The following is a 23,974-nucleotide window of genomic DNA, read 5'->3' on the forward strand; positions in this document are numbered from 1 at the left end:
AGATCAGCACATCATTATGGAGAAGATAGTTTGAGACATACAACACACCTCATAAACTGTTATACTGAACCTATCTCTAGTTAAGTGAAACCTCCAGTAGCAGCTAGACCCCAGAGATCTGCTTCCGCTCTGACTAATTGCAACACAAGATGTAACACTAGGTGAAGCCCTGTCAAAAACACAATCATTTCTATGCTTTCATAGCATCCATGCGGGATGGATAATTTGCAATACAGTATAACAATGCAAGTGTAGTTTTAGGCCCTACAGTTTTTGTTTTTCAATGTGCAGCTTTGCGATATATTGAAGTAGTTTTTATAATAGTTTTCCATTCTTGAGATACTTTTCTAAAGTTTACCCTAATTTGTTGTTAATGTCTTTCAAAAAAGATCTGAAAAAATCATAACTACTGAAATATATGTTAAATTTAAATAAATGTGTCCTTGGTTCAATTAGGTCAGCTTTTTAGATTCTTTGATTTGATCTAGTCATAGCATCTCCATCTAGTTATATGAACTTCATTAGCCTGTTTTCCATGATCCATACGATTCAGAAATTTTAATGTGTTGATTCTATTTTAAACAACGGAAACAGGGTTCCATTTCTATTTCTGTGATCTGTGTAACAGAAGATTGGAACATTATTCTATTTCGAGTGGGGGTATTGATGAAAATTCCCAAACAGAACATTTGCAGGGATCAATCGACTGCTTGGAAGCTGGAATAGATTTGATGTAGGGTTGATTGCTTAGGAGGTTTTTGTTAGGTTGATGAAATTGGCAATCTATTCTATACTATAAAGGATAAAAGAATTGAGAACAATTCTCACCAGAGTTAACCTATCCATACCTCTCACAAAACATCTCTTTAAGGCCCACATGTAAGGGCTAGCTGCTTGACAAAACCAAAAAACAGCACTAACCAAAATGTTTCTGTCAAAAACTTCAATTTTTTGTCACAGCGCCCTCTTCCATACCCGCCCGCCTATACCCACGGTATAAATTTGGTGATTAGCGCGCCCAGCAATTATCTTTCCATATTTGTGATTTCTTTCCTCCGTCGCACACGCAACGTCGCCTCCTCTGCCGCACACGCGATGTCGCCTCCCCCGATCCACGACGCCTCCTCCCCCGACCTGGCAACCCGCGACGCCGACTCACCACCGGTGACCCAGGCGCGACGCCGCCTCCCCCCTGACCGCACCCGCGACGCCGCCTCCCCTCGATCTTTCCTCTGTCCGTCACGACGTGCTCCCCCACCCGCGACGCTGCCTCCCCCGACGTGGCACCCAGCGACGCCGACTCACCACTGGCGATCCAGACAGGGTGAGTGCGGCACAAGCATCGCTGGTTAGCACCTTGCTAGCAAGGAATTTCGTCTATATGACCGCGCGATCACCGTCTTCTCCCCCGACGGCCACCTCTTCCAGGTCGAGTACGCCCTCGAGGCCGTCCGCAAGGGTAACACCGCCGTCGGCGTCCGCGGCACCGACACCGTCGTCCTCAGCGTCGAGAAGAAGTCCACCCCCAAGCTCCAGGACTCCAGGTAGCTTACCCTCGGCTCCCTCCCTCTCAAATCGATCCTCCCACTAGATCTCGCGATCCCCACACTCAAACGCAATCCTCCCCTGCGGCCCTGCCCGAATCGCTTCACCTCCCCAGGCGTGCTCATCCACCATGCGCGGGTCGAGTGCCAGAACCACCGACTCACCGTCGATGACCCGATCACCGTCCAATACATCACCCGCTACATCGCCGGCCTGCAGCAGAAGTACACACAGAGTGGTGCAGTCCGCCCCTTCAGCCTCTCCACCCTCATTGTCGGCTTTGACCCCTACACCGACAAGCCGGCCCTGTACCAGACCGACCCATCCGGTACCTTTTCTATCTGGAAGGCCAACGCCACGGGGAGGAACTCCAACTCCATGAGAGAATTCCTCGAGAAGAACTACAAGGAGACCTCTGGCTAGGAGACTATCAAGCTCGCCATCGTGCATTTCAAGAGGTATATTGTCTGTGATGTCTTTACTTTCTCTGCAATTTACGAACAGCCTACAGCCTCGATTATGTCGATGTTATGCCAATTCCTTGATTGATTGCAAGTCTTCTCTGTTTAAGGATGACTGCTATAAGACAACTGTAGAACACAATTAACATGGTCAATAATATACTGGTGGTGCTACCTTTCCACCAAAGATTAGAGAGACCCAAATAGGTTTTTTAATGGCAAATGTTATCTCAATTTCCATCTTGTTCTCTCCTGTCAGGTACAATCATTGTTCCTTTGGTTTTGATTGGTGATGGCAATTATAGCCAGATCTAGGAGCAATTGTTTATCCAATGATAAACCTGAGATTTCCTGACTTGAGTGTTAAGCGCGAGCTGCTTGAGGCACCTTATCTCTTGTTTGTCAGTCTAAGACATTGTTTCAGGTCTTTTATACACTCATCTGATAAGTTATTGGAGTCATTTTCTTTTTCAAAAAGTGGAGTAGTCTGTCTGGTAGATTATCTTCTCATTGAGTTGTATGAATAGTATCCTAACATAACACGACAATCATATCCAGTAGCACCTCCGAAATATGAAGGAGCTGAATAATGTGGCATATTTGCAGCTGAAGGCGAGGTTGAAGAAGATGAATCTGCCAATGCCTCCGCAACTCTCATCCGAACGGCTCCAAAGAACTACCAGGTACTGCTTTCTGATTTTTTGAAAAGGATTATGTAGACTGATTTCCCTTTGTTTTGGTGTGACGTCATTGGCTACGCTATACTCCTGGCAATGCTGCAGTGTTTATAGTACATTTTTATTTTCAAATGATTGTGTTGATTTTTTGTGGTGGTGGTGGACTGAGGCAATTATTGCTGATGCCTCTTTCATTATGTTGTTGTGGTCTGTTTAGTGTTCAAGTGCTCCACTTCTCTTAGGCCCTACATTGCATAGGCATTCATCGTGCTTCACTTCTCTTAGGCCCTACATTGCAGAGGCATTCATCGCCATCATCCTGGATGGCACTTATATTTTTTATCCCAACCAAAGTTACCAACATATGCAACTGAAGAGGCCTTGCGAGTCTGGCACCCTGATTGATTCAAAAGGTAAGCTATTTAAGTTGATCACTGAGGATGTTGCATTGAGTTTATCGTTTCATGCTTGTTCCCTGCTAATTGATGATAACTTGTTTTACATTCATCATGCATTTATTCTCTGATAGGTCAGTTGGCAAAAGAATCAATTTAATTTCTATTCAGTTTAGATGATAACATGTGGTACCTACTTAGAGCATAGAACCGGTTACAAATTTGCTTAGGCATTTGAAGTAACTAAGGCTTATGTACTCATACGTGAGTTAGGCATTTAAAAAAAACATTGTATCCATGTTGAATAATGCACGCAATTCAGTTTCCCTTGATGCTTGGTACTACTTTACTCACATCTTTTCGGCAGGGTGTTCCAGCCATGGGTCCTAATGTCTGTGATGGGATTTGTTTGGTTTGTAAGAAGCTAGCTTGCCTTAGACTCCATTCGTGACCTTAAACTTCACTGCCATGGCTTGCCTTGGAATTATGCCTACAATTGTAGGATTTGTTTGCTCTGGCCGCATAGTGCTTATTAATATTTTGAAATATTGTCATTCTGAGTTTCTTTTCTTGAAATTTGTTGACCAAGATATTCTCTTGTTAGTTTAACTCATTTCATTTGGTACCCTCTGATTCTTGACTTTATGAAATTAAGCAGGACATTCTCTTGGCTTTTGACTTATGAAATAGGATTTTGAGTGCAGTAGTTTTGCTGGCTAACCAGGTAAAGATAAGGTTGCTGCAAAAAGAACACAATGCACACTTGTAGAAGAAAGCTCTCCTGATTTTTTAAAGAGGATTTTTTTTGCTGTCGTCATTTGCCTGGCCATCTAGAGTCTCTGTTTGATTTTATGAGGTGCATAATTTTGAATGTCAAACTAGCTGCCATAACAATGTTAGAAGCTGTCTATGCTAATTGGTGGGTTTTTAACTTATGAAATAGGATGTTGAGCTGGCTGTCAGAAGATGCATCTGCTGACACCTATATTACTCTTATCCTTCATGTTACTATCGTGCTCAAGATGTTTTAGGCAAACAATTGATGTAGTGGTACTACTAATTCCTGTGCTTGAAGAATTTTTTCTTTGCTTTAATTTTGGGCGCAAGAAACATTTTCCGGGTTCATTGCAATATGGAAAAGCCTTTTTATTCCTTTATCTGAATCATTCAATCATCAAGCAGTGAGAGAAACTGAGTTGTTATGGTAGATTGTGAAGTCTTGTTACACCATATGTAGTCTGAATATATGTTGCTCAATTTAAAAGCATGTTGCACCAAATGGCAAATTAAACTTTGAGAAAAGGCCAAGAGGAAGGCATATGATATTTGTGTTGGAGTATATTGAGCCCATGTGTATAGAGGCCCATCTAGAGGCTCATGTATAGGTTCTATATATACCCACACATCTAGGGTTTGAGGAATACACTAATTATTCCCGTCATTAATTTGAAGGAGAGATAATGCACCTCATAGATCATTGCATGTACCCAGTTTTAGTGTAAAACTAAGCTTTTTTGTGTACACTTTACATGTACATTTGTATCTAAATTATTTGGCAAATGGCCTAAAGTTTGAAAGCTGAAACCTATTACATGTTTTTTTTCTATCACACAGTTTGAAGATTTTGCCAATCATAATGCCTTTGAGCGCCTTGCAAGATACGGCACAACTCACCTTGTATTCATTGATGATATTCAGGTTGTTATTTGATGCTTGCAATGTATTTTACTGTATAATGTCGGCACAATATGATTACATGCAAGCTGGATTATTCTAAAGTACCATCTTCAATTTATATTGTTTATAAATTGCAGGGAACTGCTTCCGTGGTTCTTGCTGGGCTTATTGTAGCGCAAAAGTTACTTGGTGGAATATTGGCAGAGCATACTTTCCTCTTCCTGGGTGCTGGAGAGGTCACTTTCTTTGTGCTTCTTTGTTTGGAAATTTCACATGTTTTTCATCCTTTATAGTATAGATACGTTGATTGTTCTACTTAATGCTTAGTAGCAGGTTAGTTATATCTACTAGAAAAATAATATGGTTACTGAGTTCACTTGCTCAGAGACTTCTAATTTGGAGTCATTTTTTGTAACTCTATATCTCCCCGATTCTGCAGGGAGGAAGTGTTCCACCAGCCACCAATTCTCGGCTCACCTCTATGGCATGAACCAGCTGATTTCTACAATGTAGATATTCCTCTTGATTCAACAAAGGTACTTCAATCTCCTTGAATCTGGACCCTTGTACAGTTGCACTAAATGGAAGTTTTGAGAATCCATTGTACAGTTGCTCTATGTGGGTACATGCACTCTTCATTATGATTTTGTTTTGAATTTTCTTGTCAAAATAGCTTAAGCAAGTCAACACTGTACTGTTTGTATGCCAAGTTAGCTTTGATTGTTTATCTGATTATTTTATATGCTGATGATTCCTCACATTATACATCCATCAATATCTACGTCTAGGATCTGAAGAAAAAGGGGAAAGAACTCCAGGCTATGGAAGCTGAGCTAAACAAAACAGAGAGGGTGTGCTTATGATTGCAGAATTTTCAGCGTTTTTGTGCCTTTTGCCAGTGATAGCAGCTCTGATGAATAAAGCAAAAGTTGTGTACAACATACAAGGTTGTGTTTCATTCTTTTACGTTTGTAGCTATAGATTTTTGAACTCATAATAAAGGTATCAGCTCTGGTAGTTTCTATATATCTGGTAGTTTTTTCCCTATTTCCCTCCTGAATCTGCTCTTTTAATTATAAATCTCAATCTTTTTTCTATTTAGTTTGGTAGGCTGATCTCCACAGATTCAGTGAAATTGGTGTCTCAGCATAGTGTGCTGCCAGTAGTGAGTTCGTGCATCAGCAACTATTGTTGCTGAATGGGTGGAGCTTTATCTCCCAAGAGTGTGTGCTGGTTTCAAAAATTTTCAAGAGACGCTCTTCATGAAATTCACGAGCTGGCTGCAAAGTACGATGGGATCATCAGTGAAAGGGACAAGTATATCTAGCTATGTCTTATGACCCACCACATGAATTCATTTGCAGACAATCTTATAAAATTGCTAGAGACAAAACAGGTATTTACCCCTCCATGTTCACTGATAAAATATCTTTTTTGCTATAAGTATCATGCAGCAATAAATATTTGTTTCTGATGATGTCTTATTTGTGAATATTGATACATGTTCAGGTGGGCTAACATAGACGGTTTTGGTGTACCTAGAGGTTGAGGGAGAAATATGGATGGAGGAGCTTTCCACATTTTTTTGAGTCTTGCATGGTGGTGTTGCATCAATTAGGCCATATTTTAAATTCCTGTATCAATTAATAATAAATTAAGATATATTCTTATGGTGGATCTAATATAATATTTTTGTTGAACTATTGTTATTATTAACTTTATTTTTGTGATTTGTCCATTGTGTGCTGACTAATACGTGATATATATTCTTATCTATCTACTTGGCAGAACTCTTACACCATGGAGTATATTATCTACCTCCATAGAGTTGATATAGAACTAGTTTTAAACACCTGGGCACGTGCATAGCCACTAGTCTGAGCAAATACTTCAATAATAGCTTCAAATGTCATTCTATCACGATGAACTACTTGATGGCCAGGGACAACCACCATGAAGTGGGCTGGATTAGCAATGCCGGCCTTCTCATCAACTGTTTGTTACTACAGGCCATGCGACGGAGAAGCCATCCCATGAGGTGTGTGTGTTGGACCGACGGGAGAAGGCCCATAACCTCCAATTGGCGGGAAACTGCTCTGCTCTCGCGCCTCCTCCCATTCCGCCGCTATAATATCTTTGTGTTCCTCTCGTCGCTCCCCTCCCACTACCGCAGCGCGATTCCCCAGCGACAGCGAGTGCGAATCCACGGGGAGTCGAGCCAGGGCCGACCCACCCACCCCAGCGATGCCTCCCAAGCGCAAGTCCCCGGCGGTGGGTTCCCCGCGGAAGACGCGGAGCATGGCGGCCGCAGGGAAGCGGGGCGCGGAGGCTGCTCCGGCGAAGGCGGTGCCGGCCAAGAAGAAGGAAGAGGAGGCGGCGGTTGCCGAGCAGAAGGGGAGGAAGAGGGCCAAGACGGACGAGGCGGTGACGGCGGCCGCCGAGCCGAAGGGGAGGAAGAGGGGCAAGAAGGTGGCAGAGGAGGCGGCGCCGGCGCCGGCGGAGGAGGATGGAGGCGATGCGGCGGCGGAAGGGAAGCGCGTCATCGTCGAGGCCTGGTGAGTGCTTGCTTTCGGGGGTGAGGTTGTTTCAGGATATGCGCGGATTTGGCTGGTAGGAGAGCAGGTGATGGATGATTTTGGGGAACATATGGGGTTTGGGTGATTTTGTTCTCGTTTGATTGCGCTTGTCGATAGGTTAATGCGAGAGGAACAAATATTTGTTATCTTTTCTTAGGATCTGTTTAAGAAAGGAAAGGTGCCTGAGAATCTGAGAATGTAGTGAAGAAAACACGAAGGGGAAGTAATAGACAAATATGTAGCCTTGTTTTTCAATGCTTTTGTGGTGATTCTTCAATGATTGGTCCAATATAAGTTGGATTACACTTCATCTATTATTTATTTTCATATACAAGCTTCAGTAAATTTCACAAAACCACGCTACATTTTAGAAAACTGCTGCCGGATTACACTTTTATTGACATTAATCTCACAAAGCTACGCTTCATAGAGTTTCCCATTTTTGCGTCATATTGGAAAACTAAACGATTATTTTCATTCAACTGCTTAAATATGTAGTATGGGGATATGAAATGACAAAAATGTGAACTTTTGCAGTAGGTATTATTTTTTTCTTGAATCCTCAAGAGATCAGCACATCATTATGGAGAAGATAGTTTTAGACATACAACACACCTCATAAACTGTTATACTGAACCTATCATTATGTAGTTTTAGCATCTCCATCTAGTTATCTGAACTTCATTAGCCTGTTTTCCATGATCCATACAATTCAGAAATTTTAATGTGTTGATTCTATTTTAAACAACGGAAGCAGGGTTCCATTTATATTTCTGTGATCTGTGTAACAGAAGATTGGAACATTATTCTATTTCGAGTGGGGGTATTGATGAAAATTCCCGAACAGAACATTTGCAGGGATCAATCGACTGCTTGGAAGCTGGAATAGATTTGATGTAGGGTTGATTTCTTAGGAGGTTTTTGTTAGGTTGATGAAATTGGCAAACACACAAACTTCTGTAGATTGTCACAGTTTTTTTTCTGCTAGTGAATAAACCAAAAAATTAGGAAGATTGCAATAATGAAATGTGATAGGTGTTTTGCATTCTGGAGCAGTGTTAAAACAAACCGGAGTTACATATCGCTTATCTTTCTTTAGGTGTTTCCCTAGTTTTTTCTATTATTTTGTTTTCATATGTGTTTTTTCCCTATTTGCTTTTATTTTCGCACTAATGTGCTGAAAGTACAGCAGCATAGCCTTGCTTGTAGCTAGGTAGAGCCGTACCAACCGTCTTGCGCCAATACACCTAGCACCACCTTAAACATTGTTTTTGAGTCCAGGTGTTTGGAATTTCTGTTTTTAGAAAACAACTGTTGCATTACTCAAGTATTCAAGCAGCTCTTGTTAAACGGAGAGGTATCATTCTTGATTAGTTCCTTAGTAAATCATTCACCTTTATTAGTCCAAGGATTGTGAATAGTATTTATTAATTAACACTATTCCATTCTTTGGACACATTGGAAAGAATAGTTGCCTTGATTAATTTAATGGTTCCTCTTTCTTTTTCCAGTATTTTTTTTCTCAAACGACGCAGGAGGACTGCATGCCATTTCAATTTCCAGTATTCATTATTCTTAATATATTAACCTCTGCTTATAGTTCTTGTTTCTGCTATTCCACAGCACTCAATGCAGACAGTTTAAGATACGAGCTCAGAAGGTGAAGGAGGACCTGGAAAGTTCTGTTCCTGGGATTTCTGTGATAATCAACCCTCAGAAGGTATATCTAATGTGTTGATCATCATGCTCTTTGCCAGACTTTGGGTTTGTGATACCTCAATATGTCTTAATTGTATATCCTACTTTCTTGATGGTCATCTGCTGTTTTCAAATTCCTAGCCACGGCGCGGTTGCCTCGAGATACGTGAAGAAGGAGGTGAAGTGTTCATATCACTTCGGGTAATGTTCTTCACTACTGCTGTGTTCTTGAATCATATAGGAGCTCAGAAGCTATGTATATATTTTTGTTTCTTTAAGAAAAATCTATCATCTGAGGGCTGAGGCCTGTGCCTCAATTCTCTTTAATGATCTAATGCTAACATTTGATGCACATCTTAGGCAGGGCAATTATTTTGCCACAGCACATCCCATTATCCCATACTAGAGGAACATGTTAGCAACTCATGAAATGTGATTTTAAAATACAAATTTCCAACATGTATCATTTTTTGTAACCATTTGGTCCCATGTGGTACTTATGATGAGACCTCAAAACTAGACTGCATATATTTGAGCATGTTAGCAACTGATGAAATATGATTTTAAATCAATCCAACTTGTACCCTTTTTCTAACCATTTGCTCCCATGTGGTACATATGATGGGACCTTCGAAACAAGGCAGCATATATAATTTGATTCTTTAGTATCGGCTTATCAAATTGTTGTGACACTTCCTTTTGTTCCACTGTTTTCTTGAACATAGTTTCTTAGACAAATGTTAGAAAGGATAAGATTGCAGGTTGCACTGTCTAACATGTCACGGAGTTCTGAAAACACTAGGGATAACCCATCCTTGCATGTAGCACCACAAATGATGACATCCTACCTTGTTCACTGAACCAGACAGTACACATGAATTCATTTTGGTTTAACTTAAATTCCAATTGATGTGCAGAACATGCCACGCCCCTTCACACCAATGAAGAAACTCGATATGGATGAGGTTATCAAGGACATTGCCAAGAAAATCTCCTAAATCAAGTTGGCTGTCCATGGCTCGATGGCACCATTTTGTGCTCCAAAGCTTCAAGCTGAGCAAGTAATCCTCCAAGTGTACGGTGTACCTTCATGTAGAGTCACCATTAATCGCACTTCATAGTGCATTGTCCATGCCACTTCCTGAATTTGGATCCAGTGGTCCGTTCTGTGTTGCAGCTAAGACATGTTGATTTAGTAGATGTGGCAATTGCTAGTGCTTCTACGCTATGAAAGGTTCACAAAGAAATTCCAGGAACAAAAAGGGTGCTAAGTGGAAACACTAGCCTGACAAGCTGAATGTCAAATCCCTAGTAACCGAGAGATCATAATATCAAATCGTAGAAAATGCGCTAAACTCCCATGACGTTTATCCATAAGACACTGGTCCATGTGACATTGGATGGTCATGCCTTTAAGATAGATTAACATGTCAAATCAGCTGTCATGAAAGCACTGCTTCAATTTTTCAAAACCCACTGTTAATCATCCTCTATACTCAAATTTCATTCAGTAATGCAGCTACAAGTTCCCGGATAAAGCGAGCTGTGTTGGAAGGTACAAGCATCTCGAATTTGTGTTTTGGTACGTAATATATAGGCTTGAAAAAATATCGAATAGCTTCTACCTAGATTTGTAGGATAGCGCGTTAGGTAATGTGTTATAAACTTATAATTATTGGCGAACAATGCACAGGTCAGCTCATAGAGTTTATGGAGGGAGTAGTTGCCGATTTAAACCAGGAAAGATGCACATGTACCCTGCTAGCGAGGTAGTATTAAATTTGGGACCAATAATTTTCAATTCCATACAATGGACTAGTAGAGTTTCGTTATATATAAGACCGGTTCATCTTGCTTTTTTCTCTTCAACAGGACAAAAGCAATCAGCTGCTTTTGGAAGCCATGGATCTAGGTCGTGCACTCTGACTATATATAGGCATGGTAGACATCAGGAACATTAAGCTTGTCGCCATCTACCACACAACCATGTTGCGGGGTTTCACCAAAATGGATAGGGATGTTGAGTGGTGCGGAGCATATTTGTTGAGTTGCGTTATGTTGAGTTGTGGTAGGCTTCCATCTAGGCTGCCATCTTGTTATAGACTCTGTTTAGATCCATAAAGTCAAAATACAAAATTTTTGTAAATCGCTTGCATAGTATACTGAATGTAGTCAAAAAATAAATTGCATTACACAAATGGACTGTAAATCGCGAGACGAATCTAATGAGCCTAATTAGGACGTGATTAGACACTAAATTGCTATAGTAATGCTACAGTAAATCCCTCCTTTCGTTTCAACTGATATACTGTGCTCGAAAGAAATTATATATTATACTCCATCCAGAAATGATAGACATATTTTAACCAAGGAAAGTCCTTCGTAGCAGCTTTTGACCCATGATTTTTCTTACAATATGATGTCAACAACTAAAGACTTAATATCATCTTAAAATCACTTTGAATACAAATATTACCTTGTTTAGTTTGCAAAATTTTTGGATTTTGGGCACTGTAGCACTTTCGTTATTATTTGGTAATTAATATTTAATTATAGGCTAATTAGGCTTAAAAAATTTGCCTCGTCATTTACAGTTGAATTGTGTTATTAATTATTTTTTCAACTACATTTAATACTTCATGCATGTGTCCAAAGATTCGATGTGATGAATACTATAGAAAATTTTTTGGGAACTAAACATGCCCTATATTGATTTAAAACTTGTGCACTGTATGTGCATTTAATTTCACTAATTGTTTGTCAAAGTTTGTAAAATTTGCCTTTCTCCGGTAAAAATACATCTTACATTTCTGTACCAAGGGACTACATGTCTAGCAACGTTTTGCAAAACCTAATAAAGGACGGTTTGCAAATATATAGGCATATACTCTCTCTGTCCCACTTTAAACGTCGTCCTCGCATTGCTTTTTGCTATCCAAATTCAGATCAAGTTGCAGGCATCTAGATGCATAGCTATCCAAATTCAAAGCACCTTGCATGCACCTGGGAAGAAACTAGAACGACGTTTAAAGTGGGACAGAGGGAGTAGCATCCATTAGGGTCAAACTCACGATCGGAATACTGTGGCAGAAATAATATTCTAGGAGTAGATTTTTCACGAAGTTTGGTGAAGCCATAAAACGGCAGCGCTCAAATCGCTGCGACATTTTGCCTCCACTTTTTTTAGGGAATCTGTATATATTGCATTATTGTTTCAGAGTTTTAATATAAGAATAGCCTATTTCACTTCACTTTCAATACAACCATCACAAGTCCCAACACATGTTCTAGGCAGCTTTAAAATACCTCTAATTTTCATTTAGTGTTGGAAATTTTGAAAACAACGGATAATAATCTTTTGAGAAAATAAGTGACAGCGGGAAACCAAGTGGGGAAAACCTGTCTCTGTATATATTTGTTTTTAGTGATGAGGTAAACGTTTCCTTTTCTTTTAACCATTGAGCTGTTTTCTCGGTTTGTTAATAAATAAATTAACGAATGATGTAAAATTTGATTCTCTCCCCCACCTATTCGAACTACCACGCGTCTAGATAAAAATTATGCGGAAAATGTGATGCTATACCGAGTTTGGTTAAATGCGTGCGTTCGAACTTCAAACTTGTGCTGAAATTTGGCAAACAGCTATATGCAGCGGCTGCGGCAGCCAGGCAGACAGCAGGTGAAACGCAGCTGGCGCGGCACGGATCGCGGCGCTTACCGGAGCCGTCCGATCAGCCTCCCTCGGGAACCGCCTTTCAAACGGACGGACCAGATCTCCCTCCGCCTCGAGGCAAGGCCACCGTCTTCGTCCCCCCCCAAAAAAAGGACCAAAACCCACCCCCAATTTTTCGAGAGCGCGACTCCGAAGCGCCGCTCCGCTCCGCACCATGGGCCCCACCGCCGCTCGCCGCCGCCTCCTCCTCCTCGTGGCCGCGTCCCTTGTCCCGGCCCCGGCGGCCTCCGCTGCGGACGCTCCCGCCTCGGCGTCGGCGTCCGCGTCCACCTACGCCGCCGCGCGGTGCGCGGCGACGATCGTGTCCATCTCGCCGTGCCTGCCGCACGTGGCGGCCGTGGCGCCGCCGCTGGCCTCGTCCCCGCCCGCGCCCACCGACGCCTGCTGCGTCGCCTTCCTCCGCGCCGTGTACCCGTCGGGAGGAGGCGGAGGGGACGGCTGCCTCTGCCACCTGCTCCGCAACCCGTTCTTCCTCGGCTTCCCCGTCGACGCCGCTCGCCTCGGCGCGCTCCTCCCCGCCTGCGCCGCGGGCAACTCCTTCGCCGCCGCCACCGTCGAGGCCGCCACCCTCTTCGCCGACGCCTGCCGAGGTGAGCGGGCCACGAGCTCACAGCCAGCCCCCGGCCCGTGCCCTCTCATCTCCTCTCGCGGCACGATTGATGGAACCCTCTGGCCTCTGCCTTGTTTGTTGCCTCACATGTTCCCGGCGCAGTGCTGTTCTCGCGTCCTTGGGCACACAAATTAACAGGGTTAATTTCTTGACGCGCTCGTGTTCCGCCGTATGCTGGCTGTTGCCATAACCGCACAAGTAGGATTAGTTCAGTAACACTTGCTTGCGTTTGTCGTGGACACCATGGTCGTTCGAATCTCCGATAGCTAGTGGATGAGTCGTCTCAATCGGCCCTCCATGTTTGATTTTAGAGACTCTATTTTCGCCCCTAGTGAATTGCTGCAAGAATTACATTTCTGATCTCTGTACTGGGTACAGTGGTACTTTGCATGTCCTAATTTGGCCTCGAGTCATATCCTGATGGTGCTGGTTGGGTGCTTGGGGTCAAGTGTTTGTGACAGAAGTTCTTTGATGTTATTGCTTGGCTGATTACCTGTTTAGGACCTTATATAGTGTGTGGTTCTTTGAATATCAACAATTGTTTCTGCTAGTAGTGAAAAGATGCTAACATGTTTTATACTTCTATGGCGATTGTACGTGTGTGGCCTCTTCCATTCATAGTTTTCCGTGTTTCAATTTAAGGGAGCGTCTTCTGTCCCAAATTAATTGATGTGCTAATGAGATTTCTGTTCTTTGGTACTGTTACTCCTCTTTTTGGTGAAGACTTTGGTACTGGTACATACGTTTGTTTTTCTGAGAGATTGGAACAGGTACTTAATTATCATCATGTCATGTCCTGAATTCCTGATGGATTAACTGGGCCTATATATACTAGGATAGAGAATTAATGTCAATACATAATAAAATTCTGGAATGGTAAACAAAACAATGCACCAGTATAGGTACATACCATTCCAAATACTAAACTCTCATGGACTCCAAAATGGGATTGAGAAGTGGCATAGTTACCTAGATGGACATGTGGAGCATTGAGATATGTATATCTTATTTTTACCACATTGTTATCACTGGCAATGGTTGTAGATTCTGCACCATCGTTCTGGATAATTTCTCCATGTGTTGATTTTTGTTTCTTATGAATACTATAGCATGATGATTAGTTAGAATTGTAAGAGAAATCTAGATCATCATCTCTATATATAATAGTGAGAGTTTGTGAGATTCTCCTTTAATGCTTTCATGTTAGTTTCCTTTGAACCTTGAATTTGATCGTTGAGTAAAAATAGTGAAACATCAACTGTTGCTTGGCAATTGTCAAACTATAGTTGACTAAATTTCACCCATGTTTTCCTCCTGGAAATTCGCTATGTGTCTTCACCTTCGTTCATGTATTGTTATTTTTCCTAACCATCTGACAAAACGATAGAGTACAATATTGTTTCACAGTCCCTGGATTTGTCACTGATCGTTTTGTTGTTTCATTTCCTAAACATAGAGCTCAAGGCGCTGCCAGAATTGCATGTCACGCCCCAGTCAACAGAATGGCTAGAAATTTCTCCAGGTGAACACATTTCTCCAGCTCCTGGTGATTATATATAAATCTGAACAACTTATTGGGCATTTGGCCTGTATGATCTCTGCTTAGTTGTCCACACCAGTCTGTGTACTACGAGTTTACAGAGATGCTTAACATAACTTAACAATTCTTTATGCAAATATAACTTAACAGTTGACAGCATGTGATGCCCATTGCATCGTTACTAATGCATCACGTTTTTTGTGTACGAACTATTATGTACTTTGTAGTAATGAGAATTTGAATCACTCAATGGCATGCTGGTCCTCCTTGCAAGGTTAGCTAAACTAATATGCTGATCCATGTGCGTTCGTTGCAGCAGCTGCTGCTACCCCTCAGTCAGTGTCCAAGCCGATAGAGACTGCTCCACCAGCCAGGTCATTGGTTCGGTCAGGCGCTGAGGACTCTCGTCGTTCCCACTGCATTCCAATTGCTGCATTGATCCTCACAGCAGCAGCAGCAGGAGCTGTGGTCACGTAGTACTTGTGATATTCGCACAACACGTGATACGCTTACGATTGTCGACCTTGATCTTGAACTGTGTTTTTTTCCGCACGCTTTCTTTGTCGATTCAGATTAGTTTGTACATCACATGGAGAGTGTAGGGCGGCTTTCATTGAAAGACCTTTCCCCACCGGGCAGGTTCTTTGTTACAATGTTTTTACACAGTGCTACACCCATCATCTACGCATGCACCACTACTGAAATTCTAAAGTGGTACCAAACTACTGTTAGAGTGCAGTTTCTGCCATGCTGGGTTTCTCTCGGAACTGAATATGAGCTCTCGGCCACTATATGGTTGTTTCTGCTCTGAACCACAAGGTACGGAGCATTTTAGCAGAACTGTATGGTTGTTTCTGCTCTGTTAATTCTCTGATTGACAGTCTTCTCATGCCGCCATGTGTGATTGGCTTGTATTCAGCTCGCCTGCACCACACACTACAGCTTACATCGGCCGTGCTACCGATGGATGCTACCGGTACGGTACTCAGTTGGAGAGGGTTGGTTATGAGGTGAGGAGAAGCTGAATTATCGTAGTAGTGCAGTCCGCAAGCTGCTAGCTATAGCTTCCTGCTTCGAGATGAAAACTCATGTTTATATATGAGCAGGTTGAAAACGAAGGATAAAGCAGATTGGGTGGGTAAGAACAGCAGCGGCCTTTTGATCACCTTGCTGGTGCTATTGTTTATGGGCTCCACGTCATTTGCAATAATGCTTGTCCTCTTGAACCGCGTTTCCCGTGCACGTCTTGTCAAAGCAGTCAAAGTTGTGTTGTGAACAGTATGTGTCGTGTCGTACGGGGAGGGTCACTATAATATCCTTTTTCTGACTGGTGCAGTATTTTTTGGTCCCATGAATTAATAAGTGCTAATACAATGCTCTGTCATGCAGCATTTGTACCGAGGAGACATTACTATAAATCGTTTTTTTGTAGTAGTGACTCCACAGCTCCACACGTGACACAACTGCCACAATGTGCAATTATGTGTAGAACATTATTTTTGTACAATTTAATATGGTTTTTATCATTGTACATGAATTGGTAGTGCTAATATAAAAAATATTGACATAATATTCAGTACTATTGTGATCTGTATTGTTTGAGATCATTTTGTATATGGTGTCTTCATTATACTGACTTCCTTGGATCCACTAGGACATTGCATCCTCATCTCACTGTCCCATTGCAATCTCCGGCGCATTGCACATCGCCGTACTCGAGTTCTTAGGTGAAGGCTAGCTGAAAGATGAACCTTGATCGGTCGATCCTGATATTCGCAAGAGGTGGACAAAAACTTGCTGATGCTTTCCATTCCTATCTTGTTACTGATTTATTCTTTTTGCACTCATGATCTAGATGAGACCTCATTATCTCTCTCTCTCTCTCTCTCTCTCTCTCTCTCTCTCTCTCTCTCTCTCTCTCTCTCTGCAGATCGATCGATATGTGCTACTTGTGCTCAGGTGCTACTGGTGCTCAGATTGAGCGGAAATCGAGGCGCACAAAATTGGAGCAGCAAAGTGAATCAACGTAGTAAAAGGAGTGCCAAGCTTCTATCTAGCTTCCAAGGAGAGGAAACTTGTATATCTATATATAGAAGCAGGCAGAAAAGCGAAGGATAAATTAAAGGTTGGGTGGGTCAAGGCAGCAACCTTTTATCACCTTTCCGCTGCTATTGTTTACGGGCTCCTCGGTGATTTGCAAATTGCAATAATCCCTTTCCATATCGCTTCTCTTCAACCGTGTTTGCAGTCAATGCAGTCAAAGTTGATGTTGCCTGCAGAGTATGTATGTCAGTATGTGTCGTGCAATACATGACAGGTTCGCTAAAGTAGCCTTTAATTCTAGGATCAGTTGGATCCATGCCACTCCAATTTCTTGAAATTGGATCTCATGTTGAAAATCATGCCATTGAGTGGCATGATTTTGAACGTGACACCCAATTTCACGGAGTTGTGGTGGCATGAATCGAATTTTCCCTTAATTCTAACTTGCACTGCTACATAAATGCTCTGTAAGAGTGCCTATTTTGTTTCTAGGGCGGCTGAAAAGTCAAACTTTATATCAGAATTGTAGAGGTTGATAACTTTTTCACTAAAGGTCGTTTAAGAGATCAAAAAGTTATTATAATTTCTCTAATTTTTAAATCTTGAAGTTCTGATTTTTTTTCAACAGCCTCCGATCTAGAGTAGCCCCGTATCAAAGTTGTAGTGGTAATATATATAGTTTATACATTATTCAATTAAGACCAATTTCGCATAGCTGTATGTGTGCTGTACTATAGAGTATTAATGTAGTATATATGAATGTGAAAGCAATTTGAACATATGTAATGCGATTGTGATATTTTGACCATTTGACAAAACACTTGAGATATGTGAATTATATCTTGTATGAATATATATATATTTCAAAGCAAATAATAAAATTAAAATTAATAAATAATTGTAGGTGCGGATAATGGTGTCACCACTTCTAAAAATAATTTTCAGGGGTCGTACAAATCGATTTCAGAGTTAATAATATAAAAAATGGCATACCTTATAGAGTCACAAAAGACGGTGTAGTGTTGTGGAGAGAAGGGTTCGCACCAGGATTGGGGTAAGCGGATCGAACTCCGTTGTGCATATTTCGTTGAAAATATTATTGCTCCCTAGTAGAGGGGCTTGTGTTGGTGGCCGGTTGTTTGAGATATTTTTTATTTTGCTATTTTCTTTTTTTGTAATTTTTTATTTTCTAGAAATTTATTTGTAGGGGCACGCCGCACGCCGCCCCTAGAAATACATTTCCACCCTTAGAAATGGTATTTGTAGGGGCTGGTTTGGAGGGCACTTTACCTGCTTCTGTGAATAACTATTTGTAGTTGCGAACAGTAGGAGCAGGTACCGCACCCACCCCTACAAATGCGATTTCAACCGCCCCTAAAAACCGTTGGTAGTGTTATATGCTGTTTTTTTTCTCATGGATTAATCAATGCCAATAAACCTAGCCTCTGTCATTCAACATTAATTGATATCGCTGTATCGCTGTATACACAGCATAATGCTCCCTCTATTGGTCTCTGTACACCGTGAATTGTTCTACTTTACAGCTTCATGATTAATTCACAGACTGAATGTGTTATCATGTGCTGAACATTTTTTCTTCACATCATATTTTGTATATGTTTTAGTATTATTCAACAGTGTTGCCAACACTAATATATATTATCTGTGTTGTTTGATTCGTTTCTTTTGTAGTGAGCATTGCTACTGTGCTATAATTTTGTGTATTGTGTATTTGTGGTTATAAAGTTGATATATGGCAATATACTGTTTCAAATACTAAACTCTAATGGCCTCTTGATTTGGACTGAAAAAAATATGATATATAGACATATAGTTACCCTGATGATGGGGTGGCTATTTTATTTGAGCATTGAAATTGTGTTAATATATAGTGGTGCTACTGTGCTAGGTTCTGCCACCATCACCCTAGACAATTTTTCATGTGCCAAATTTTCTCTCTTATGGAAGAATTATTTTGGCTCGATGATGGTTCATTCGAATGGTAATTAAGAAAATTCCAGATTTGAGCATGATTGTTTATCGACCATGTTTGGTGTCAACGAGCTTGGACTGGTATAGTAACAAATAACTCTCTGTTCTTTTGTGTCCAGATTTGAATATAACTGTTTGTCGACATGATTCATTGGTAGCTCGCACGATGGCGTCAACTTGGGGATCGGAGCTCTAGCACCGCTGAACCTGCTAGCGAGGTATTATGTAGCAAGTGTTTGTCCAATAACAAATCAACCACAACCTGCGCGAAAACTGTAGAATGTATAGTAGGTATGGAAAATAAATTTAAACTCGTAAGGACATTAATATGCAACGGGGCCCTCAGCTATATATATACACCACCTGTTCTCATTTGACTCCATAGTTTCTTTCTCTTATGCAAAGCACAAGCAATCCGCTCTTTTCAAAGCAACAGTTTATATACCGGCCAGTAGACATGGAAGACATCAGGAATATTAATAAGCTAGTCATCATCGTTTTTGCAACGTGTTAGCATTTTGAGCGAGCTTCGGCATGCATGTTAATGAGATTCTTAATGAGCTTCATCATCATTTTTGCACATGATTATCCCTATGTTTCTCATCTACTTTGGAGATATATATAGTAGTCCATTTGACTTTAATTTGGAGAGAGTGAGAGACGCAATTGGCGGAGTGCGTGCATCATTTAATTTGGTCATGTGGTGGGATGCAATGTCCAGGTTGCATGCTAGGGCAAAGGCCTTCTTTGGACAGCTTTGTCTTTTGTTTTATTAATTATTATGTACTTGTTCTGCAAATCGTGGTACAAAAAAATAAAACATAAAATCCCGGAAAGGTACACCAAAATCTACCAGTATCGGAGTTTACCATTCCAAACGCTAAAAAATTGTAACGGTCTTTGAAATTTGATGGAAATGTTTCATAATTACTTAGACGGTCATGTTGGCCATTGAAGGTTATGTTCTGTCACCATGACTCTGGGTAAATTTTCCACGCGCTTTGTTTCTTAAGAGTGAATATCTCTCTATGCTATTATTAGATTGCAAGAAAAATATAGATTCAACATTTGAATGTAATTATTTTGTCAACCGTGATTGGTGTCAGCTGGGCCGACGAGGTAGGACTGTGTAATAATAGTGTACTCATAACTGTGTAATAATAGAGTTTTTGTTCTTCAATTATGAATCAACCACCTGTGAAGCTGTAGTCAGTACGTATGAAAACTAAATTTACACTCTCAACGACTTTAACACATAACAGACACTCAGCTTTATATGTACAACCGGCCGGTTCTCATTTGACTCCATAGTTTCTTCCGCTTACACAAAGCAGAAGCAATCATCTCTTAACATCGAAAGTAGGCATGGGAGGCACCAGGAATGTTCATGAACTAGTCATCATTTATACGACCGTGACTGACTATGGAATGGGTTGGTCTGCTTCTGCTTGTTGATAAGTTTCAGGGGAGGACACACCAGCCATGGTGAGCAAGCTTCTCTCCGTAACTCACCTATAGGTGCGCCAATGCACAGCGTTCAGGAAAGCCAATGGTTTGACAACTGGTTGCCTCTGGATAGCGAACGGCTTCATGATTCATGGAAGAATAGTATGAATTCTAGTGTCACCAGGGTGGCTGTGTGAAAGGATCGTGGCCCAAGAAGGAGATGAATTGGATCTTTTTCGATTTCTATCAAATCCTTAACCTAATACTGGTGTTGTCCAATCTAAAAACTAAAGGCCTAGCAACTAGATCGAGCACACTAGCAATAAGATCCTAGATTGGTAACCATACTAAAATGCTCTTTTTTCCTAGTTGAGATCACTCTATCAACAAGCAAACTAGTCGATAGAGCACACTAGTATGCATGAGTTCTAGTCAGCAAACAAGTAGCAAGCAAGAGTAAGCACAAGTGAAATTAAATGCATGAATATAAAGGACACGAGACAACGCCACTATGCAGAAACGATACGCAGCGTCGGTTAAACCGGTGTCATACATCGGTTCAACCAGTCTCATTGAGCTTGAATAGTAGCCGTTGGAGAGGTTTTGCTGGCTCATTAAAACAACGGGTGTCGGTTTAACCGGTCCTGAAGGATTTTCTAAGCTAGGCTGCTGCAACCAATGCCTCTTATTAGTACTTGCAGTTATGCCTATTATTTTTAATAACTAAGATTCAAATGGAGCAATAATAGATATATTATATTTTTAGAAAAATTTGGGTACTAGTCTCATATTTTTCTAATTTAAAGTGAATTAATTTTGATTTTTAAAATCTAATTAGATTTATTTATTTTTTTTAGAAAATGCAAAACCACCTTCAAAACCACTCCAAGAGTCAAATTTGCCCGGTTTTGACAATCATCATCTTTTCTGCGGTGGTCATGGATCCTCGACGGGCTGTTGCTTGTCCACGAGGTTCTGTGGACAATGATCTAAGTCGTGATTTTCCTCACGATTCTCTTTCAAGTCCTCCGATTAGTGCTCCCAGTTGGATATGAACGCCGTGGATTCATGTTCATCGAGCATGTTTGTCAAGTTAGAATAAATCAATGGAAGAAAATGAGCAGCAGAGGACGCTCTTCTTCTTGTTTAATTTGTTGCAACTTTACCTTCCTTTTAGCTTCAGCCGCATGTGTCTGTTTACTCATTTTAGCCCCCATCTGTACTACGCTCAAACCTGTAAGTACGGTTTCAAATGAACCGGCCCAAGGAAACAAGCAAGAGTTGTCACTCCCAGGCCCTCCTGAGCTATTCAGTTAGAACGGTATGGTGAGTTTTCACTCAGAGCTGCTAGGTGTCGACCTATTCTGATTAATTCATCAAATTTGTAGGACCAAATTTTCCTATTCTTATTTTGTGTCGATTTTGGAATCAAACTTTGTGTGTGGTCGCACAGCGTGCCATACAAACATATTCTTACTCCATCTGGTTTGGAACAAACAAATTAATTATTTAAATACTTTGTTGAGAGAATGACCCAACCCATGTTGTAAATGGGCCAAATGTAGCAGCCCGAGGATCTATTTGTAAATATTGTACCCACCAGGGGGCCGGGGTTAAATTGCCGCCCCCTCCCCTCCTATATATAGCTAGCCCAAGAGGTCAAATGGAGACTCTCTCTCTCCCTCATGAGCATTTTGTGCTCTCTTGAGTTGTGCCTTATCTCTCTCTGTTGCTTGGCGGAGTCTTCTCCCCAACAGTTTGGCGTCCAACGCGTGTTTGGCACGAAAATGAAGCCCACGAGTACCACACTTCGCCTCTGCCTCTTCGCATGACTTCGGCTCGCCAGCTTCAGCTTCGGGTCTGGCCAGGCTTCGCTTCGCGGCTTCGTCCGAGCTTCGGCTCCGGCCAGGCTTCGCGGCTTCGTTCGAGCTTCGGCTCCGGCCAGGCTTCGCTTTGCGGCTTCGTCCGAGCTTCGGCTCCGGCCTGGCTTCGCTACGCGGCTTCGTCCGAGCTTCGGCACCGGCCGGGCTTCGCTTCGCGGCTTCGTCCGAGCTTCGGCTCCGGCCAGCCTTCGCTTCGCGGCTTCGTCCGAGCTTCGCATCAGGCTTCGGCTCCAGCGAAGGCTTCACCAACGGCTCCAGCTGGCTTCGGCTCAAGCGAAGGCTTCACCAATGGCTCCAGCTGGCTTCGGCTCCAGCGAAGGCTTCACCAACGGCTCCAGCTGGCTTCGGCTCAAGCGAAGGCTTCACCAACGGCTCCAGCTGGCTTCGGCTCCTGCGAAGGCTTCACCAACGGCTCCAGCTGGCTTCCGCTCAAGCGAAGGCTTCACCAACGACTCCAGCTGGCTTCGGCACTAGTGATGGCTTCACCAACGGCTCCAGCTGGCTTCGGCTCCCACGAAGACATCGACCCATGGAGAAGGTGGCTACCGGCGGCCCACTGCGGAGCGCCACGGCTTCGGCCCGCAGTGGCTTCGGCCTGCTGCGAAGGCAGCCATGTCCGGTCATGCCCTCATTTGTTGGATCGTCATGCCCTCATGATTTTCAAAAAGTCTTGATAGCAATAAAGTATCTTCAGAATGGACCAATTTAGTTTATGGTGAAAGTATCTTTAAACGTTGGCTTCGGCACTTAAATTTTAGTGAGCTTCGGCACTCAATAATATATGTGTCCTTATTCATAAGCAATATACGTTTGCAATACATCTTTATTAGCTGGACTAACCATGCAGATAATTTTTTTTTTGGTGTTATCTTCACTGACTGTGGGCTTCGGCATCTCCCAAAAATTATTGGGCTCCGGCATTCCGCTATTATGGGGTTTCTTTGACTTCATTGATTATTGGGTTTCGTTTCCTATAGCCAGGTTTTCGATCAGTACTAATTGGGCTTCGGCTGTACACTCTCTTTTAAGCATCAAAGTTGCCTTCGATTTAAATCTCCGTTCACAAAATAAAAATGAGATTCGGCCATTCAGGTTGTGAGCATGCCGTCATATATTGATTATTGGTGTTCGGAATTCTTGTCATATTTATAATGCCGCTTCGGTCATATATAATTCTTTTGGATAATGGGCATATTAAATAGCATTCTACACCAGGTTCGCACCATTTCGTTTAAGTTGTTTAATTATCATTGCAAATTACGCCATTGACCGCATCTTGTTCTAAGTACTGCTATTATCTTAAATGCATTGACATTTACCGAAGAGTTACCTTCAATTTACCCTTCGCAACATCTTATTTAAATATATGCTTGTGCTAACCCCTTGCTTAATTACATGGTTATCCTGACCTTTTTCATTTGAAAGAATACTATCTATCTGTTGTGCAGGATTTTTGCCAAGGTAATAAACTCTATTTTGCCCTTGTGCTTGCATACTTTGTTCGTCTTCTTCATACTATCTACTTCACTTAAATTATCATGCACTTCGGGGTATGGATTTTCACCCCGAAGCCAGATACATTCTTATATGGACCTTCGGTTATCTAATGTCTAATAAAAGATACTCCTTCGGGGTTATTGGTTTTCATCCCGAAGACAATTATATATGATGCCTCGGTTATCCGAGGTTGATGCAAGA

At 41.8% G+C, this 23,974-nt stretch overlaps 3 protein-coding genes across 3 annotated transcripts; all 3 read left to right on the forward strand.

The window, feature by feature from the left end:
* Positions 1–1,095: 1,095 nt before the first annotated feature.
* LOC120667875 (proteasome subunit alpha type-7-A-like) lies at positions 1,096–1,975 on the forward strand. The gene is made up of 3 exons (XM_039947866.1): positions 1,096–1,164; positions 1,354–1,504; positions 1,661–1,975. Exons 1-3 carry the CDS (start codon positions 1,096–1,098, stop codon positions 1,966–1,968), a joined length of 528 nt encoding a protein of 175 aa, XP_039803800.1. The 3' UTR covers positions 1,969–1,975.
* Positions 1,976–6,910: 4,935 nt separating this feature from the next.
* LOC120666138 (selenoprotein H-like) lies at positions 6,911–10,257 on the forward strand. Its single transcript, XM_039945925.1, has 4 exons — positions 6,911–7,310; positions 8,955–9,051; positions 9,171–9,230; positions 9,947–10,257. The coding sequence occupies exons 1-4, from the start codon at positions 7,000–7,002 to the stop codon at positions 10,025–10,027; spliced, it is 549 nt and encodes a 182-aa protein (XP_039801859.1). The 5' UTR covers positions 6,911–6,999; the 3' UTR covers positions 10,028–10,257.
* A 2,701-nt stretch (positions 10,258–12,958) lies between these two features.
* Positions 12,959–15,610, forward strand: LOC120667876 (non-specific lipid transfer protein GPI-anchored 25-like; the record flags this gene model as incomplete). The annotated part of the gene is made up of 3 exons (XM_039947867.1): positions 12,959–13,352; positions 14,829–14,894; positions 15,232–15,610. Coding segments are annotated over 3 exons (618 nt in total), but the record flags the coding sequence as incomplete, so codon positions are not given.
* Between the last annotated feature and the right edge of the window lie 8,364 nt (positions 15,611–23,974).

This window comes from Panicum virgatum, chromosome 3N, assembly GCF_016808335.1.
Source record: "Panicum virgatum strain AP13 chromosome 3N, P.virgatum_v5, whole genome shotgun sequence".
NCBI classification, from domain to species: domain Eukaryota; kingdom Viridiplantae; phylum Streptophyta; class Magnoliopsida; order Poales; family Poaceae; genus Panicum; species Panicum virgatum.